The 20,657-nt window shown below is 57.4% G+C and overlaps 1 protein-coding gene across 3 annotated transcripts; it reads right to left on the bottom strand.

Annotated features, from left to right (window-relative positions):
- Window positions 1–2,706: 2,706 nt before the first annotated feature.
- IKBKG (inhibitor of nuclear factor kappa B kinase regulatory subunit gamma) lies at window positions 2,707–19,299 on the bottom strand. 3 transcript variants are annotated; one of them, XM_024746207.1, is made up of 10 exons: window positions 19,070–19,299; window positions 17,168–17,369; window positions 12,758–12,969; window positions 8,426–8,544; window positions 5,983–6,135; window positions 5,402–5,477; window positions 4,279–4,422; window positions 3,852–3,994; window positions 3,622–3,683; window positions 2,707–3,333 (listed from the first exon to the last, which is right to left on the bottom strand). In XM_024746207.1, exons 2-10 carry the CDS (start codon window positions 17,352–17,354, stop codon window positions 3,191–3,193), a joined length of 1,239 nt encoding a protein of 412 aa, XP_024601975.1. In that variant the 5' UTR covers window positions 17,355–17,369; window positions 19,070–19,299; the 3' UTR covers window positions 2,707–3,190. The 3 variants fall into 3 exon arrangements, with proteins under 3 accessions (XP_024601975.1, XP_024601974.1, XP_024601973.1); XM_024746206.1 differs by lacking the exon at window positions 19,070–19,299 and adding an exon at window positions 18,563–18,889 and having other exon boundaries at window positions 8,426–8,541; XM_024746205.1 differs by lacking the exon at window positions 19,070–19,299 and adding an exon at window positions 18,563–18,885.
- Window positions 19,300–20,657: the final 1,358 nt, after the last annotated feature.

The following is a 20,657-nucleotide window of genomic DNA, read 5'->3' as shown; positions in this document are numbered from 1 at the left end:
ATCTGGATTCCTCTTAAGCAGGTAATGGAGTGGGGCGTGTGGGAATGACAACAGGGATGTGCTTCTGTCTGTCTGTCTCTACCTCCCAAACCCAGGGTCACGAGTATCAAGGGGCCACAGCTAAACCTACAGGCAGGCTGCTTCCCTCACGGGAGGAATCCAGCCACTTGTTCGCGAAGCCAGAGAGTGGAAGCCCTGGTTTAAAACCCTCAGTCTCTCGGGTCCAGTCGGCCCTACAGGAGGAATCAGGCTCCCTAACTCCAGACTATACTCCAAAGTTACAGTAATCAAGACAGCCTCCAGGAAGAGAAGGTTCCAAAGAGCAGTGGTTCTCGGCCGGCGCCTGGTCCCATCCCAGCCCCCACTCAGCTGGTCCGGGGTGTGGGCAGCACGTGTGTCAAGCTCTCACCGCTGCCGCCGTGCGGCCTGCGTGGGGGTCACCGCCGAGGCGCTGGCGCACTCCTGGGGGGGCGGAGAACGTCCGCCTCGCACCACTCCAGGGTCTCCCCTTCTTTCAACCCCCTTTCAGAAAAGGGAGCTGATCAGAGAAGGGCTCCTGTGCGCCCGCCACCCTGTTAGAAGCACGAAGCCAATCCCAACACAGCCAGGAGCCAGCACAGGTTGCAGGTGGTCCAACGGCACTGACCCCTTTTCCCGGCCACGTCCACTGGCCGCAGCAGCAGTGTCCAGCTGGAGACAAGACGTCCTAAGGATCGACAGTCCCCAAGCCTGCAAGGGCCCACCCACCGCCAACTCCAGCTTTCCTCACCACCATCACCCTGGGGAACAAGCCCTCCAACAGAGCTGCAGCTCCTGGAGACGCCTGCCTTTGGCTGCGTTTGTCCTAATCTGTGGGCTCCAGAAAATGCCCCTGTGCTGGGCTGAATGGTGGCCAAGAGAGAGATACGTGTCCTGACCCCCAGAACTTGTGGCAGTGATCTTATTTGGAAAAAGGTTTTTGGGGATGTGATGAAAGTTAAGGGTCTACAGGTGAGGCCATCCTGGATGACACAGGTGGGCCCCAAATCCAACGACAAGTATCCTTAGAAGAGAAGAAAGAGGACACAGACAGAAGCAGAGAAGCCCACGTCAAGACGGAGGCAGATGCCGGAGAGACGCGTCTACCAGCCAAGGAGCACCGAGGACAGCCACCAGGAGCTGGAAGACAGGCCCAGAACTGAGGCTCCCTCAGAGGTGCCAGGAGCCAAGCCTGCCCGCACCTGAACCTCAGACTTTGGCCTCCAGAACTGGCAAAGAATGAATTCCTGTTGTTTTAAGCCACCAAGTTTGCAGCCATTTGTTACAGCAGCAACAGGAAACTAACACATTCCCCCCAAAACACAAAGTGCTCTTGTCGAAAAATTGCAGGATGTGGACTGAAACGCAGCACCCATGAGCAGAGAACCTATCTGTGCCTTTAACGTGCTCCCGAAGGACCATCTGCAACTACATACTTGGGCTTCAGGAGTGGGTCAGCCCCTCCCACCCCTGCAGATGCCAAGAAAGCCCCCAGCCAAGGCTTGTTTTCGGAACAGCATGCTGGCTGGGCCGTCTTCCTGCGGGAGACTTATGCCCCGATCCTAGCCCACCCTGTCACTGCCACATAGCAGGGAGGCCTGGACAAAACCCAGGGACAGACCTGTGACATCCCATTCCCAACCAGGGCAGCCCACGGGGTGCAGGAAGAGGCTGGGCACTGAGGAGTAAACCACAGTTGCAGGGGTAATGCCCACAGCTTTGACATCCTCGGAAATATCCAGAATCTTGCAAAACAACAAGGAAGAGTCCTCTGGTGCTGGTAATCTGCCAAAGATTGCTGAGTGGCTTCTGCTGGCCAGGCCGGGGCATTTGCGGCTGGTGTGGGGAACGGCATCACCAACTTCTGGAATGTGATGACATACGGCCGCCACTGCTCACGCTGGGTGGCAACGCACTTGGGGAGGACAAGAGCGCACTGCAGTGTCAGGGCAAGGACAGGGCAAGTGTACGTGTGGGACGCACCCCTCGCCAGACCAAGAGGTGGTCGCAACAACTCCAAACCCAAAGCCGTGAAGGAACAGTGGATAAACGTGACTACAAAGATGACAAGCTCCAGGGCTTCCCTGGTGACGCAGTGGTTGAGAGTCCGCCTGCCGATGCGGGGGACACGGGTTCGTGCCCCGGTCCGGGAAGATCCCACATGCCGCGGAGCGGCTGGGCCTGTGAGCCACGGCCGCGGAGCCTGCGCATCCGGAGCCTGTTGCTCCGCAACGGGTAAAAAAAAAAAAAAAAAAAAAAAATTACAAGCTCCAGTCCAAACACACCGGTACCAAGTCAGGAGGAAAAGATAACCGAAATTTCTATCACACACAAGAGCTGATCCCACTAATGACCAAAGAGCTGCTGTAAGTCAAGGAACAAAAGACTAACAGCCCAATAGAGAAATGGGCAAAAAATACAAACAAGCTGTCTACGCCAGAAGAACTGAAAAGGACCCTTCAAGCTCTCAAGAGATGCTCAAGCTCTCTCTTAACAGAGAACGGCTCGCCTGGTGGATGGCACAAGCCCACGGGCCGGACACCCATCATCTGCGGCAGGGCTATGGGGGGTGAGGGAGGAGTGGGAAAGCACGCCCAGGGTAGGGGAGCGCCGGCACTGTCTACCCCCTGCTCAATGGTGCCGCTTCTGCGGGATCCAATCCAAAGGTACATATGATGGACGCACAAGGATTTTCAGCGTGGTGTTGTTTATGACAGTAAAAAGACCAGTAACAACCCAAACGTCCACTAGCAGCAGACAAGTTCGATCCACAGTGGTGCAGCCGCCAGTGGAACAGCACACGGCCCATGAGAGCAGCACCACACTGTGCCAGGCGGCCGGGACGAAGGGTCCTGCCCGTCTCAGCCTGGGAATCGCTTGTCTGGGAGCCCTGGCCTGGGCTCTTGGCTTCCCCAGCACAGGTGAAAGAAGAACGAACCCCGGAGTCAAGCAGACAGAACGAACAGAAAAAGCAGAGCATCGCGCCTATCTGGGGCTCTGTGTGCCCTAAAAGAGGTGAACCAGCGGACGGGGATGTAAGGCCCTGCGGCTAGGTCTCGGGGCTCAGAGAAGGGGCCCAACCTCTGTCACCCAGCCCCTAATTCAGGACCAGGCAGACAGGAGAGGAAAGCAACAGATTGCACTGTCCTGGGCTGGGTGTCGGTAAGCAGCGCTACTCGATGCACTCCATGACGTGTATCTGCAGGGTGTCCATGTCAGGAGCCTGATACTGGCACTTGGGGCAGCAGAAGTTGGGCGGCTCTTCAGGGGGGCTTCTCCTCTGGCTGGGCAGGGCCACGTGAAAGGAGTGATGAGCTGGGGAAAGAGGATAGGCACTGGTGGGGGCGGGCTTCTTGTGTGTCCCCTTGCACACACTGCAGGGAAGGGCCAAGGCAGAAAGTGCCGAGATACCTTGGCTCCAGTGACCTGGGTCCCCACCGCTAGCGCCTCCCCTTTAGCCCCGCCCCCAGGGGCGGTACCGCTGGGGAGGAGGGGCCAGGGGCCGGTGCGAGCTCCCTGGAGCTCTCTCGCTGGGTTCCAGGATCCTCAGCACCTCCTCCCAGCACCCTGCCCTCCCCAGCCCTCCCCCTGCAGCTCCCTCACCTGGGGCAGGGGCTAAGGGGGTCTGGGAGACCTCTACATGCCGCTTCCTCATGTCTTCGATCCTTTGAGAAAAGAAACCGTCCGATCAGTACGTATGAGTCAATCTCCAGCACGTACAAAGCTGATGGAAGGACGAGGCACGAGGCGGGGAGAGGGAGGCCAGCTCCCCCTAACCTGACAGGCCCGGTACCCGCTGCCACTCCCCGTGGGTCCCGCGCTCCGAGGCCCACCTGGCCGACTCCTGACAGCTGGTCTTCAGCCTGTTGTGCTCCCTCTGCAACTGCTCCAGCTGCGCCTGCAGGAACTCCTTCTTCTCAGCCAGCTTCTCCCGGGCCTGCCTCTCAGCCTGGAAATCCGCCTTGTAGATATCCGCCTGGCAAAGCCAAGACAGGGGCAGTGCCCACTCTCCATCAGCCACGCGCTGGACACTCCACGGCAGCCACGGGGGCCGGGGGAAGGCAGAGCCCGCTCCTGTTCTCCCAGAGCCCACGGCACGAAGACAGTCACCCCAGAGGCATCGAGGGTTCAAGGAACACTGCGAGGGACTCAAAGAGCTTCCGAGAGGCCAGTGCAAAGCGCCACCAGAGGCATGCCAGGTCCCAGCGCCAGTGGCCCGGTCTGCTCACCCGCACGCAGGCCGCAGAGGAGAGCCCTCACCTGGGCTTTCAGCACCGGAACCGTCTCCATCACAGTCTTGTGTTGCTCAGCCTCTTCCTTCAGTTTGTCGATCAGCTCCTGTTTAGCCACCAGGGCCTCCTCCGCCTGCTTGAGCTGCTGCTTGAGGTCTTCCAGCTGCAATCCCTAGATGTGGGTGGCGGGGAGCTGACAGAGCCTGATCTGGCTCAGCCTTGCGGCAGGGCTGCCCCCAGGCTGGCTGCCGCTCCAGGAAAGCAGAACCAAGAGGAACGAGAGATCGGGCCCAGGAAAGGCAGAGGCTGGAGGGGACCTCAGGTCATCTGGCACAACCGCCCCCCAGGCCAACATTCCCTTCCCAGCTGGACAGTCCCCCGACCCCTCAAAGGACGGGGGCCACACTCCCTCCTGAGGCCAAGTGCTGCACACTGAGCCAGTCTCATGCACTAATGCTCCACCACGTGCCCGCTAAGCCGAGGCCCGTCGGTCCTTCCGCTCTGCCACCTGGTCGAGGGTCTGCTGGTCCCTCACGGATGCCCCGCCCCCCCCCCCACAGCCCCACACACAGACGCACACACACACCACCAAGCCTTCCCTCTGGAGATCAAAGGGACACGCTTTCCTAACTAACTCTTCCTCATGGGACCCACTTTTCAGGCTTTACCCTTATAAGTCTCTTCCAGGTATGTTCAGGTTTGACTACATCCTTCTTAAAATGTGATCGCTAGAAGCCGCACTCGGTATAAGTCTGACAAGGACAAACTAGAAAAGGGGTATCAGCCACCTTCAACACTGGTATGGAAACATTCCCAGGGAAATCTGGGGACGCCTGGCGGGAGGGACCAGCTGCAGAGACAAGCGTGGTCCTGCCCACAGGCGGAGCATCTGGAGGCGCCGCCTAGTCCAACATGGGCTGCAAACAACACAGCCCAAGCGTCCCCGCCTCCCCACTGCCTGTCCTGAGCCATCACCCCAGAGCCCTGACAAAGCTCTAGGTCGAATCGAGGATCCCTCTCCAAAGCCAGCTGTGTGAGTCTGTTAAGGTAGGGCCTTGAGTTCCAGTATCCCTGAGCTGAGGGAGTCAGCCCCAGGCCGGCAGCCCAGGAGACGCCGCCACCGTGTCCACTCGGCTCCACTCACTGCTCACCATGCTGCTCTTGATGTGGCTGTCATACTCTTGGAAGAGCTGGTGATAGGCCACCTGCAGCTGGGCCAGCTTCCTCCTACGGAAAAGGAGCTGAGGCTGGAGAACCACCTTGTGCTGACCCAGCCACAGCTTACTGCTTCCAACTCCACCCTCCTCCTTGTCGTCACGGCCACAGACCAGATGTGGCTTTCAGGGTGCCTGTGTGCCTGGAAGGCCGTCAGCTCTGAGGTAAGCTTTGCTACCTATTTCATATCATTTTCCATCAATCTGGCATTTCAAAATGTACACAAAGAAATGTTTATAATAAAACAGAGCTGTCCTGTACTGTTCAAAAGAGTCAAGTTCAAGAAAAACAGAGAAAAGCAGGAGGACTGTTCTAGATTAAAGAAGACTCAAAAGACACGCCAACAAGGAGAAGGTAGGATCCCAGACGGGACGCTGTTGACATGTGGACCGGAGAGCGAACAATGTCACCCTCTGAAAGCCGGATCGTTGGGGTGTGACAACGGTAAGGGACAGCACTGGGCCCTCCCCACCGGCCGGGCCCTGGAAGGGCTCCCAGGAGGCAGCGGCCCACTCACTTCTCCTCCGAGGCAGCCTGGCGCTCCATGCGCAGGGCGGCGTCCATGCTCTGGTTCTGCAGGCGCAGCTGGTCCACCTGCACGCTGTGCTGCTGCTGCAGCGCCTCGCGCTCGCTCTCCAGCTGCTGGGCCTGCTCGCTGGCGGCCCGGACCCTGGCGAGGGCATGGGCGGTCACAGAGGGCCCGTAGCAGGACCCTCCTGTGCTCCCAGCATCCCCGCCACGCCGCACAGGGGCAGGGACAAGTCACGGCACAGTGGGGCCAAGGTGGGGGAACAAGTCACAGAGAGGTGGGACCAAGGGGGTCCTCCAGGCGTCACAGTGGACACACTATCACTGGAAACAGGGACAACTGCAGGGCAGCCGAATGGGGGGCAGGGTCGGGCTGATGGCGGCCCCCAGAGAAGCCCTTTGGAAGGCGAAGGAGGTGGTCCCAGGGGAGAAGAGCCCCAGGGAACTGCCCATTGGGTTGCGACATGTGGGCGCTGGGGGCCCTGGCCAGAGCCATCTCGGTGGATGGGCTGGGAGGGACTGGGAGGAAAGCAGGTGGAGACAGCCAGCAAAGAGAGCCTTTCTGGAAGCCGGAGAGGGAGAAGGTGAGAAATGGGGCAGGGCGGGGGGAGGTGGAGGGGAGGCAGGGTCAGTGCTCAGAGGCTCTCTGCCGACCAGTCACAGCTCCAGAAGTGGTGCGGGGGCGCAGGCCCGTCTGGGCCCCGGGGTCCGCACCTGCACGAAGAGCCTTGCGCCTGCCCACCCAGGAGACAGCAGCAGCCTCAGCAGAGAATTCCCGGTGCCCTGTCCCATGGCGCAGTGACAGCTCAGCTCTCCTCAGCTACCTCCAGCCCGCCATCTCCCTGCTCCACATCCCTACGTCCACACAGCTCCCTGCGCGACGACAGTGGCTGCTTCTCGGTGGGGGAGGCTACTGGGGATGCTCTCTGGTCTCACCGTGTGCACACGCCCATCCATATCTACTGAACACAGGGCCCCATCTGGGAGCCGACAAAAGCTAGTGGCTGCCACTGTCATCAGCAGATGGAAGCGCCGCCTGCCAGGGGCCCGATGTGACAGGCCAGGGCTCAAAGGGCAGCCATGTGCATTAAGTCTGAGGCCACTTAAATGGCCACGCCGAATGATGGGAGATGCGGGCAGGCTTCCTGCCCCGAGCCGTCCAGCTCAGCACGTACATGCTCAGCCATGGAGACGGGGGCGGGGGACAGGAAAGGAGGGTGCCCAAGAGCCTACAATTGCTGGAGTAACGCCCTTGCAGGGTCATTAAGTGACCAAAGTTGGCTTCTTTCATGTGCATAGAAAAAAGATAGGCGGGGAAGACCCAAAGGCGCCCTAAAAATTACACGTGCCTTTTTGAAACCCGGAGAGACAGAAGCATGTACGGGAAACAGCAGAATGCGAAGAGCCAGGGGCCAGCAGGCTCAGCCTTCCGCGGCCTCCCTTTCGCCGTCTTCTTTCTAGAGGGCAGCGCGCTCACACACTGTCACCCCTGCCTGCTCCTCCAGCCTCCTTCACAAAGGCGCCCCCAACACCGCCCAGGGCACCCCGATCACCTCCCGCGCTGGGAGAGCTGGGGCCACCTCGGTCGCCTGGACCCATCTTTCCGGACGGCAGCAGCCGGGCGGCGTGAGAACCACTGAAACATCCGTGCCCTTTGACCCAATGACCTCACTTACAGGAACCTCCCTCTGCAGGAGAGAGCGACTGGTGGACCTGAGGCTGCCAGCTTTGTAAGGGCCGGCTTGCAAGGCTGGCCCCGGGGTGGTGCCCGGGCAGCGGGCTGGTGCGAGTGCCCTGCATCAACAAGACACTTTCCCTACTGATAAGGGTGGTCCCTGTGCCTGGACTCTGGCACCACAGGGTCGTTTAGGAGGTGCACCTGCTTTCCTCTGGGAATCGGGAAGTTTGGCACGTGCCGGGCAGCGACCAGCCCTCAATGAAACCCGGGGCGCTGAGTCTCGAGTGGGCTCCCTGGGTCTCCAGGGAGGCATCTGCCACTGCCGGAGAAGGGAGAGTGCTCGGCTGGCCCCTCATGGGAGGGAGAGGGGAAGCCGAAGGTGTGGGGTTCTCCACCCCCGACCCGCGTCTTCTGTCCTTGGGGGTGCTGGCGCGTGCCCTGTCCCTGTCATCAACCTCAGCCGGGAGGGCACTGGAGTGCTTTCCTGCAGGTCACGGGGGTGCTCTTCCCCACTGCCCAGCAAATGCCCCCTCAGGAAATAATCCAAACTCCAGCAAAAGGTCAGAGAGGCCGGAAGTGCCACTGGGACTCAGGTCCTGGACACCCAGTCCACAGCCCCACCACACACCTGCCCCACGCCCGTGTGCTCCCACCCATCCTGTCACAGAGGAACTCTCTGGAAGCCCCTGAATGGCCTCATTCTTCTCGGGCACCCTGACAACGGCCTCCAGGCTGGTTTTCCCTCCCTACTCACCTGCTCTCCAAAGCCTGCTGCTCCTTGCTGGCGGCCTCCAAGCGACTCTGGCTCTCCTGCAGCTCCCCCAGCAAGGATGTCACCTGGGCTTTCACTGAGGCCTTGTCCTCGGCCATCTGCTGCATGAAAAAAAGCCACCTCCTGTCGGCGATGCTTCCCTACCAGCTGCTCACCCCTGGCAGCCCCAAGCCCCAGGGCAGCTGAAAGCACTGAGATGGGTCCCCCGAGGGCTCCCCTCGCACCCTCAGCACCCCTACTCATCTCACCTCTCACCTCTGGAAGCTTCTCCCCCCCAGCGAGGCAACTGAAGCGGTGGAAAAAGATCAAGTCCCATGAGCCCCCACTCCAAGCCCCTCCTCATCCCTGCAGATGGGGCAACAGGAGACCCAGGGACACGGGAGCACAGAGGTGCCTCGAGTCTCACGAGGCTGACAACCAGGCCACGAGGGCTGAGCCCAGCAGGAGTCTGTGTGCCTCCGTCATCAAACTGTCCAGATCCCGGTCCCCTGAGACCTCGGGCTGCTCAAGCCAAGGGTGCAGCCCCGGTCTTCTCCATACCCGGCCCCTCCGCAGTAACCCCTCGGTAGGAACCAGCACCCCTGTGCTCCCAGCCGCACACACGGCCCCACCCACCATCCTTCTCAAGGGCAGTCTCAGGGCTGCGTCTCCTCTCCAGCTATACGCGCACGATGATGACCTGCTCCGTCTCAAGGCTTTCAGTACCCTCCACGGACTGAGGGCTTCCAGATTCCTCCCTCCAGGACAGACTTCCCTCCGGCACCCCAGCTTAGCTACCCAACTGCCTGCCCAGCTTCTCCACATTGAGGCCCGGAGGCTGCAGTAAGCTTTCCCCAAAAGGACCACAAAGCAGGGGGCTTAAGACAACAGAAACGGATTGCCTTCTAGAGGCCGGGAGTCCAAGAGTAAGGTGTCGGCGGGGCTGGTTCCTCCTGAGGGCCCTTGGCTGTAGCAGCCTCCATTGTCACGTGACCATCTTCCCTAGGTGTCTGTTTCTCTTCTTTGAAACATACCAGTCATTGGATTTAGGCCCATCCTAAGCCAGTGTGACCTCACCTTAACTTGATTACATCTGCAAACACCCCATTTCTAAATAAGGTCACATTCTGAGGTCCCAGGGGTTAGGATATGGGCATTTCTTTTGGGGGAACATAATTCAACCCATAACACCCCTACACTAGACAGGAATCCAGATAATGTCTCACACTAGCACAGCACCTTCCCACGGGTCCTGTCACACTCAGGATCAAAGCCCAAATCCTTCACTGGCTTACTAATCCCACATGATTAGCCCCACCATGACTCTGCCCTCCTCAGCCCCTATCCACTCTGCCCCAGCCATGTTTGCCTCTTCGGTCTTCCCTGAACATCACAGACATGCTCCTGCCTCAGGACCTTTGCACATGCTTTCTCCACCTCTAAAACAGTCTTTCCCCAGATACCCACATGTATTCCAGTCCTGACTAGATGGCACCCCGGTGAGGCCTTCCCCATCTAGTCCATCCTCCAGTTAGTGGCACAAAACCTTGGAGTCTTCTCTGCCTCTCACAGCTCACATCGGATCCACCAGGAAATCCTGTCAAAATGTTTCTCAGAATCTATTTGATGACACTAAGCAGGTAACGGTAACTACTTTAGGTGTGATGGTGGTATTGTTCTTATGTTTCTTAGAGATGCACACTGAAATATTTACAGACGAAACTATGAGGTGTCTGGAATTTGGTTCAAAATAATGGGGGAACTCCTAGGTATCTACCTGAAAGAAATGAAAACCCATGTCCACACAGGGATGTTCACAGCAGCATTACTCCTAACAGCCAGAGTGGAAACGACCCAAATGTCCATCAAATGACGACTGGATAAACAAAACGTAGTCTCTCCATACACTGGAATATCATCCAGCCATAAAGTGAAATGAGGTACTTGGACAGACTACAGCGTGGATGAACCTCAAAAAATATGATGCTGGGACTTCCCTGGTGACGCAGTGGTTAGGACTCTGAGGTCCAATGCAGGGGGCCCAGGTTCGATCCCTGGTCAGGGAACTAGATCCCACAGGCATGTTGCAAGTAAGAATTCGCATGTCAATAGGGAGCGTGGGAGGGAGGGAGATAAAAAAAAAAAAAAACGTGATGCTGAGTGAAAGCAGCCAGACATGAGAGCCACACGGTGGATCCTACTCACAGGAGACGCCCAGAGCAGGCAAACACAGACAGGAAGGTGAGCATGTACCCGGGGCTGGGGAGTGACTGCGCGTGGGGACGGGCTTTCTCCTTGGGATGGTGACAATGTTTTGGAAGCAGATGGAGGTGATGGTTGGACAACTCTGTGACTATACTAAAAACTACTGAATTCTACACTTTCAAGGGGTGAATTTCATGGTATGTTGAGTTTTATCCTGGAAGAGCTGTTGGAAAAAACTCCAGCCCATGGCTCTACCACTTTCTCCAGGGACGGGCACTCAGCTATGCCCAGGTTTTTGCTGGGGTCACCATCTTATCCCCATCATCTGTTGTCCATGTGCAGGAGTTTCTCTTACGTATACCAGGGGTGCAACTGATGAGTTGGGGGTGACCTAAATTTTCAACTTGAAGAGAAAAATGCCAAATAGTTTTTCAAAGCAGCGGCACTAGGGCTTCCCTGGTGGCGCAGTGGTTGAGAGGCCGCCTGCCGATGCAGTAAAAGCAGTGGCACCAACTGATGCTGCCACCAGCAACATGAAGCCATGGCCCCTCCAATACCTGCTACTGTGAGACTTGTCAGCTAGAAATAGGGCTTTGGCAGTGGCTCTGATCGCGACCGTGAAGCCAGCATCCCATCATGTGAGCACGGGGCAGGCGGACGCTCTGAAGGCATCCTGAGAACAGCAGCCTTCTCCTTCTCGCTTCTGCGCCGAGTACACCAGTTCAGGATTATAGCGGCTTTACCGATGGCCCCAAAGTGACATGGCCACGGCCTAACCCCAGTACCTGTAAATGGGACCTGATTTAGAGACGGGGTCTCTCCAGATGTGACCAACTTAAGATGACATCGTACTGGAGGAGGGTGGGCCCCCGATCCAGTGACTGCTGAGAACTACAAAAGACTCGGACACTCGAGCAACTCTACAGTGGCTTCTTGCAGCCTAAGGTCACGACCCTGGGCCGGCCCAGCCCCCTTTTGAGTTCCTGTCTGAGAAAAGAAGGCTGGCAAAAGAATGTACTGTTTGCTCCAGCCAACACCTGACCTGGACCCCCACCATCCTCAGAGCCTTTCCTAAGAGGGCTCCCAACATGTGAATCCTTCCTCTGTCCCTTTGAGGCAACCCAGGAGTCTTTCTCGGAGACCTGAGAGCCATTCCTCTGAAACGAAATCCTCAGGAAAGATAGGGGCTCAGTCTGCCTGTGTCTGCGTGGGATGGAATCCTAACTTCCAGAACTGACTCCCGGGGTGGACGCCGCTGACCTCACCGCACTGACACTGACCCACCCCGCGTGGGTTTCCACTTGAGCCCCTGCTCGCTGCCCCCACCTCACTCTCCCTTCAAATCGCCAGCAATTCTGTGCCCATCAGAAGGGTGTGCAGCACCTTCCCCTGCTGTCGGTAGTTACCAAACAAAACCTGTTTTTACCCCTTTACCTAATGGCCGGCTGAGCTGCTCTTTGACACCAGTGTCTTCATAAGAGGAGGAGAGATGCCCAGACACGTGGGGAGAAGGCCCCATGACACTGTGTTTGCAAACCAAGGGACGCCAAGTCCTGCCAGCCAGCACCCGAGGCTGGGAGAGAGGCCTTGGCCAGATCCTGCCCTCATCTTGATCTTGGACTTCCGGCCTCCAGAACTGGGAGACAATACGTTTCTGTGGCTTAAAACTACCCAGTTTGTGGTACTTTGTTACAGCAGCTCCAGGAACCTAACACACCTCCCCGAGGGCCCCCACCAGGCAGTCTACACCACCAGGGTGATTTGGGGCGGGGCCCCAGGCCACATGTATCACCTTGACCTGCGGGGCACAGAGACCCGGTAACTCAGGTCAGTCACGTGGGTGCCCCAGGCCTCCAGGACCGACCCCCACTCAAGTCCCCGGACCGCACCACTCACGGGAGCTTCCCTGGTGGTGGTACCCGTGCGTGCCATCACACGTGGCCCAGCCTCTCCTGGACCTGCCCTCTGTTCCTTTTATCTGTGCTGATTCCAACCTGCATCCCTCCTGGGTGACTAAGCCTAACGCCATGGCCACGAGGACAATGGCTTTTCCCGACTCCAGGAGCCCCCCCATCCACGACCCCGAGCACAGTCCCTGCGGGTCCGGGGCGGGCAGCGGTGGCCCGCTACCTGCTGGCATGTCTTGAGGCGCTCCACCTCCTGCAGGGCCTGCTCCCTCTGCCGGTGCAGCTCCCGCTTCTCCAGGCTCAGCCTCTCCACCAGGTCCCGGGCCTCCTGGAACTTCTGCATGAGGAAGGCCTTCTCCTCCCTCTGGCTGCCCTGGAAACGCTGCAGCTCCTCGCAGCGCTCCCGCAGCATCTGGTTGCTCTGGCGGATGGCATCTGCAGAGGTGGCAGGGGGCAGGTGAGCCCGGTGGCCGCGGCCTCTCCCACCCTGACAACTTCCAAACACTCCCTTCACTTCGCCAAGCGCTTTCGAAGTCAACTACGCAAATGACGTGCCCCCAGTGTCTCCAAGATATTAACCACGTCAGCTTCACTTGAAAGCATGTGTCCGGGAGTTCCCTGGTGGCCTAGTGGTTAGGATTCCAGGCTTTCGCTGCCAGGGAGTGGGTTCAATCCCTGGTTGGGGAACTGAGATCCCACCGGCCGCACATGGCAGCCAAAAAAAAAAAAGAAAAAAGCACGTTGTCAAATGCCACTTTCTTAGCAAGTGACTCTGGAACTCATCTGCCCTCCGTGTGGGTCAGAGGTGGGCCGCCCTGGGGCCCTGGGTCACTGCCTTCGGGATCAGACTCGGGGGCACAGCCACCAGAACAAACTTGCCCGTGGCACTGCTGGCCACAGACCGGGGGGGGGGGCGGGTGAGAAGCCTTGGAGCAGGCCACTTAGCCACCTCTCTGAGCCTCACCATCCTCATGTCCATGTTCAATGGGGACAAGCACACCCATCTCACAGGATGAGGAAAGGTAAACAAAAAAGCAGCCAAAGTGCCTGGTTTTCAAGACAACCTCAAGAACCAGTCCATCCTCCTTTCCCCGGGCAGTCAGCAGGGCCTAAGGAAAGGACAGCCACACACCTGGGGACACCCCAGGCAGCAGAAATCCATTGGGAGTGACAGAACTGATCCGTGGCATGCAAAGGTTCTAGCCACCACAGAGCTGGACAAGAGGGGGACAGGCAGTAGCTTCAGGCCCCCCTCTGGTCAAAACCCCCAACGAGCTAACTGGTGCCTGCTGATGGAACATTCTTTCGCCAGAACCACAGTGGCTCCTGAGCCTGGCTCCAAAGCCACCTTCTGCGCCCCACTGTCCCCTGCCTCAGGTTCCTCACCAGCCCCCACCAAGGCTCAGCTCAGCTCACACGCAACTTCTGTTTTTAACTGAGGTACCATTCACAGAACACCAAATTCACCACTTGAACTATTTTAAAGTATACAGTCATTCAGTGGCTATAGTATATTCACCAAGCTGTGCACCCATCACCTCTATCTAGCTCCAGAACATTTCCATCTTCCAAAAGAAACCTCATACCCACTGGCAGTCACTTCCCCTCTGGCCCCAGACACCGGCGCCCCCTCATGCTTCTCACTGGACTCGCCACATCAATGGACTCCTACACCAGGTAGAAACGACTTCTACCATGAAGCCTACCCACAAATACTCCAAACAAATCCGACGTCCTCCCTCCTGCCCCCTCCTCCATGGACACAATCACAAGCGTCACAGGGGCAGACACCTCGGGCCCCGGGGGTTTGGACCAGGGCCTGATACACTGCAGCCGTATAAGCAGAAACGTGCAGAGCCCGAGCTCCCTGGGGGGCAGCTGGGGGTTCATGGTGCCTGTCTGGCCAGCCTGCCACACTCTCACCCCCGAGTCCCCTTTGCCAGAGCGCTGTCCTCGGGATGAGCAGAGACTACGCACATGGCTATGGAGGGTGAGCTGTCTCCCCACCCCTCAACCTGGCTGCCAGCTCTATGTGGCCCCAACACAGTAGGACATTTGATGACATCTGGGGATACCGATGGCTGTCTTAACTGAAGGGGTGCTATTGGCACCTCGTGGGTAGAGGCCAGGGATGCTGCTCAACACGCCACAGTGCTCAGAACAACCTCTAGATATCTGAGCGCTGAGGGGGAGGACTCTGTCCTCAAGCAGGTAGGTCCCAGCCCTCTGTGCGTGAATCAGGGCTGTCTCCAAAGCAGGCCAGCGCTCCAAAAGACCAAGCAGCCCCTAAGTGGCCGGCTGACCACGCTGGACCCTTTCCATCCTGCAAGAGAAGGCGACTCATCTCCACAGAAAAAGAGACACATATTCTGGGCACAAGTTTGGTGCCTGCCTGCAGGGCCTCAGCCAGCACCAGTCTCTGAGGCCTACAGGGCACGTGACCCAGCAGCACAGGGCCCCATGTGACATCCCATCACACCAGAGGATGCACTGTCCAGCAGAGGGGTGGGGGAGTGGTCCCATGACTGTGGCCTCCACTGCTTATGTCACACGCCAACCTGCCCGCCAGCTTGGACAGTGGACGGCTGAGTGAAAATAACCAAGGCCCTGTCCTCTGGGATATGGTGTACACAAAGACTGCGACCTTTATAAGCCCTGAGTTGCCAACAGGAACCAGGATGAAGCAAAAGTGGCCATGTGCCCCATCACTCCCCGTGACCCACCCGGGGAGTCTGTGCCGCCCATCTCCACCTGCAGCTCTGGGCTCGGCAGTGTAGAAGGTCCTCACAGCACAAAACACAAGAGTCTCACTGAGTGAGAAGCAGGGGCGCCGCCTGGGCACCTGGGGCTACCATACCCAAGGAGCGGCACGCCAGACGAGGAGCCCCCGGGGCACGACCACCAAGGGGGGAGGGCTGTCTCACGCGAAGCAGGCAGGAGTGGGTCACACCCCAGGGCAGCCACACCAGGTGAGGGGCGCGATGAGACGGCCCCTGGGGCCAGGAGAAGCTGCCCCCGATGCAGGTGAGGACATGGACAGTGAGTGAGTGGGGGTTGTGATGGCGATGGGGAGGGGGCGGCCCGGAAGGTACTCGAACCCGGCCACCTGCGGGGTGGGTGCTGCTGGAGGACAGCCCTCAGCTCCGGTATCTTCGAGGAGCGGCCCGCCGGGCTCATGTCCCGCCCACAGGGCCTGGACGCCCCTTTTCCAAAGCAGCCCACTGGTCCTTCTCAGGGACGTCACGCCCATTCCCAGAGCGGACCACAGCCCCTTTCTGGAGCAGGTCACGCCCCCTCCCCAGGATAGCCACGCCCCTCCCGGAATAACCTCGCTCCTTCCCAGGATAGCCTCGCCCCTTCCCACGAGAGCCAGTGCTTAATGACTGATCAGTACGGAGACACAGGGGCCTGGCCGCGTTGGCCCAAGTGGGACAACGCAGTCCCCGTGACCCACCCGGGGAGTCTGTGCCGCCCATCTCCACCTGCAGCTCTGGGCTCGGCAGTGTAGAAGGTCCTCACAGCACAAAACACAAGAGTCTCACTGAGTGAGAAGCAGGGGCGCCGCCTGGGCACCTGGGGCTACCATACCCAAGGAGCGGCACGCCAGACGAGGAGCCCCCGGGGCACGACCACCAAGGGGGGAGGGCTGTCTCACGCGAAGCAGGCAGGAGTGGGTCACACCCCAGGGCAGCCACACCAGGTGAGGGGCGCGATGAGACGGCCCCTGGGGCCAGGAGAAGCTGCCCCCGATGCAGGTGAGGACATGGACAGTGAGTGAGTGGGGGTTGTGATGGCGATGGGGAGGGGGCGGCCCGGAAGGTACTCGAACCCGGCCACCTGCGGGGTGGGTGCTGCTGGAGGACAGCCCTCAGCTCCGGTATCTTCGAGGAGCGGCCCGCCGGGCTCATGTCCCGCCCACAGGGCCTGGACGCCCCTTTTCCAAAGCAGCCCACTGGCCCTTCTCAGGGAGGCCACGCCCATTCCCAGAGCAGACCACAGCCCCTTTCTGGAGCAGGTCACGCCCCCTCCCCAGGATAGCCACGCCCCTTCCTAGGATAGCCAGTGCTTAATGACTGATCAGGACATAAGCAGCCCACTGGTCCTTCTCAGGGACGTCACGCCCATTCCCAGAGCGGACCACAGCCCCTTTCTGGAGCAGGTCACGCCCCCTCCCCAGGATAGCCACGCCCCTCCCGGAATAACCTCGCTCCTTCCCAGGATAGCCTCGCCCCTTCCCACGAGAGCCAGTGCTTAATGACTGATCAGTACGGAGACACAGGGGCCTGGCCGCGTTGGCCCAAGTGGGACAACGCAGAAGGGTCATTCCCGCTCCAGAGCTCCTTGTAGGGCTGGCCTGCACTGCGGCCCAGCTTCTCCCTCCGCCCTCCCCTGCTTTCCCAGGTATTGATCCCAAGAACACTCTAAATAAACGTCCTGCATGCCACTCTGTATCTCAAAGTCCACTTCCAGGGATTCCCACCTGAAACAAAGAGGAAGGGTGGCTGAGCTTCAGTCTCTAACTGGCCCACCCCAGTCCCAGTCAATGCAGAGGGGCAGGTGAGTGGGATAATCCTTCCCCCAGCAGTGTCGGGTCCCTGGACATTTTACTCCACACACCCGCTGTCTCCCTCACCTCGGAGCTCTTGATTCTCCTCCAGACAGCGCTGGAAGGTCTCAGGAGCAGCCTGCTCTGAAGGCAGGTGGAGCATGGCTGGCTTCCCCAGAGAAGACTCTTCACCCAGCACGTCCTGGTCCCCTGCCGGGCCGCCGCTAGGCTGCACCATCTCACACAGTGGACTCTTCCAAGGGGGCCTGCTCATCCAATACGTCAGGGTCTGAAACAGAGAGCCAGCAGAGGCATCACGTGAGGAGGCCTATGCAGAATTCTCCCACCCTGCAGGCCGGGGAGGAGTTCGGGCGCCACACTTTAAGCAGAATGACAAGCACTGTGCCAAGCGGAAAAGGATGCTAAGAGGTGGCACATACTCCCATTCCAAAGGGAGGTACAGGCATTTATGTGGCGCTTGGAAAGGTCACGGTTCAGCACTGGTTGTAAACTGTGCCTAGCACTATCTCCAGGCTGTGACCTGAGGAACTTCACCAGAGAGGAGAAATCACAGAGATTATTTCTGGAGGGAGGTGCCAGTGTGCCGGGAATCCTACCCCGACACCTACACCTCCAAGCACGAGTGGAGGGTGCTGGCCCCTCACCTAGTGTACTGAGTGGAATGATGGCCCCCAATAAGGTATGTCCACGCCCTGACCCCCAGAACCTGTGACTGTAACCTGACTTGGCAAAAGGGTCTTTGCAGATGTAATAAAGTTAAGGATCTGCAGATGAGATCATCCTGGATGACAGTGGCCCTAAATCCAATGGCAGGGTCCTTATAAGACACAGAAGAGCAGATACAGACGCAGAGCAGAAGCCACGTGAAGATGGAGGCAGAGATGGGAGAGATGCGGCCACAAGCCAAGTGGCACCTGGAGCCCCCAGAAGCTGGAAGAGGCAGGAGGGACCCTCCCCTGGAACCTCCAAAGGAAGCACGGCCCTGCCAACAACTCGATCTCAGGCTTCTGGTCTCCAGAGCTGGGAGAGGATAAATTTCTGTTGTTTTCAGCCCCCTGGTTTGTGGAAATTTCCCACAGCCGCCCTAGGAAGTCCATACACCAAGTAAGAGGGGCTTCACTCAGAGCCTGATGAGTGTTCCCTGGACCTGAGGGGCCGAGGTGGACATCTAGCATCTGACGTGTACTGAAGCATCTGAAAGTGGGAGCTGGGCTCACAGCCGAAGAGAGAGTGGCAGACACAGGCTGAGCTGTTTGCGTTCTCTTGTGAACTAGAGTATAGAGAGGGAGGCTATGCTAGACAGCAGCAGCCTGGAGCCCTTTTAAGTCCTGACCAAGAAGACTGACTACATGGAGGAGGAGGCCAATCCCAACAGAAGTTTCCAGGAGTAGGGCCTGAGCTTCAGCCAGAGACTCGAACACCAAGTGAGCCTGGACGTTTCACTATTACACTGATACTTACCTGAACACCCTCCTGGCCCACCAGCAGTATCTGACGGATCGCTGGTCCCTGATTCCAGAACAGCCCACTCTCCTGGTTCTCCTCCTGCCTCACGGGCTGCCCCTGCTCTGGCTCTTTCACTGGACCATCCTCGTCAGCCCAGCCCTTCACATGGTGGTGCCCAGGGCTCTGTTCTGGGATCTTTTCTCTAACTCCAGTCACTCCAATACTAATTCCATCGAGACTCAAAGCTGTAACCCTCATCTTAATGCTGATGATACCCCAAATCAGAACTCCTTCCTGAACTCCAAACTAACCCATCAAACTCCACATCTCCACTTGGGTATCTAGTCATCCTCTCAAAACTAATGTCTCGGGCTTCCCTGGTGGCGCAGTGGTTGGGAGTCCGCCTGCCGATGCAGGGTTCGTGCCCTGGTCCGGGAAGATCCCACGTGTAAAAAAAAAAAAAAAAAAACAAACTAACGTCTCTAAAACTGCACTCCTGACAGTTCCCAGAAGCCAGCTCACCCACGGCCTTCCTTATTAGCAGTTGGTGGCAAATCCATCCTCCAGTTAGCAGGACAAAACCTAGGAGTCCTTCTTGAGTCCTCTCTGCTGCTCACAGCTCACGTCAGATCCATCAGGAAATCCTGTCAAAATGTATCTTAGAATTTATTTGATGATGCTAAGCAAATAATGGTAACTATTTTAGGTGTGATAGTGGTATTGTGGTTATGTTTCTTTCAAAGTCATTTCTTAGAGACGCACACTGAAATATTTGTGGACGAAATTACACTGTCTGGAATTTGGTTCAAAATAATGGGGGAACTCCTAGGTATCTACCTGAAAGAAATGAAAACCCATGTCCACACAGGGATGTTCACAGCAGCATTACTCCTAACAGCCAAAGAGTGGAAATGACCGAAATGTCCATCAGCTGATGAATAAACAAAATCTAGTACGTTCCCACACTACAACATTATGCTAAGAGAAAGAAACAAGTCACAAAAGACCACATATTATATGATTCCATTTATGTGAAATGTCCAGAATAGGCAAATACATAGAGACTAGTGGATGCTTAGAGCTGGGGTAGATGGGGTGATGGGGGTGATGGCTAAAGTTTATGGGATTTCTTTTTGGAGTGATGAAAATGTTCTGGAATTAATGGTGATGGTCGTGCAAGTCTGTGAATATACCAGCAAATTGTACACTTTAAATGGGTGAATTGTAAGGTATATGAATTATATGTCAATAAAGCTATTTTTGAAAATAATAGAATACTGTGAGGGGTATAAATTAAACAAAAGTAGCCACGAGTTGGTAACTGTTGAAGCTGGGAAGTGGATACATTGGATTTACCAGACTATTCTTTCTACTTTTGAACATCTTTGAAATTTTACATAATAAAACGATCAGAGCAGCATCGTCTCTCACCTGGATTACTACAATAACCTCCTAACAGGTCACCCTGCTCCTACCCTTGCCCCCTACAGTCTGTTCTCCCCACCGCGCCAATCAGCGAACAATCAGCTGAACAATCAGCCTAAAAGGTGACTCTGATCACATTCCTCTTCTACTCGGATCCCTACCATGGTGTCTCATTGCCCATCGCGTAAAACTCAAAGACCCTACAACCCGCCTACAAGGCCGTGCACTATCTGGTCCCCCATGGCTTCCACTCTAAGTACTCTCCCCTCGCTCACTCTACTCCAGGTATAGTGGCCGCCTTAATGAGTTCCTCGAACATGCCAGGATGGCCCATTCATCCTCAAGTCACAGAAATGATGAGGTCCGGGAGACAGTCACCTTTTGCAAATGGAGCAAAATGAGGCACATGAGTTAAGATACTTAGCTGCCAAGTTATATTTGAGGCCTTTTTAAAGAACTTAACCTCAAATGCAGTCAAGTTTGATGAACAGAAAATGTCTCCGAACTAGAAGAGTCATTCACAAACTAGGGGTGTGGTCAGACTCCGCCGTGGTGGAGGAAGAAGAGGCAGGAACAGTCCCGCTCGCCGCTAAAGTAACCTGAGTCCTAAATCGGCTGGGCTCGGCCCCTGGTCTAGAAGCTGGCGGCAGAACCTGGCTGGGGCCCAACAGGAGGGGGAAGCCTG

Source organism: Neophocaena asiaeorientalis, unplaced genomic scaffold (assembly GCF_003031525.2).
Source record: "Neophocaena asiaeorientalis asiaeorientalis breed wild unplaced genomic scaffold, Neophocaena_asiaeorientalis_V1.1 scaffold2579, whole genome shotgun sequence".
Lineage (NCBI taxonomy): Eukaryota > Metazoa > Chordata > Mammalia > Artiodactyla > Phocoenidae > Neophocaena > Neophocaena asiaeorientalis.
Note: the sequence above shows the minus strand (reverse complement) of the source record. Positions and strands in the feature narration are given on the sequence as shown.

What these genes read in the sequence shown, in the direction of transcription:
- IKBKG (XM_024746205.1), bottom strand. Translation starts at nt 18,805, where the DNA reads ATGAGGGTTACAGCTTTGAGTCTCGATGGAATTAGTATTGGAGTGACT. An exon ending in GGAGAATCAAGAGCTCCGAG is followed by an intron (nt 12,970 to 17,167) that starts GTGAGGGAGACA and finishes CCACCTCTGCAG; the next exon opens with ATGCCATCCGCCAGAGCAAC. An exon ending in CCCCTTAGCCCCTGCCCCAG is followed by an intron (nt 3,334 to 3,621) that starts GTGAGGGAGCTG and finishes CTCTTTCCCCAG; the next exon opens with CTCATCACTCCTTTCACGTG.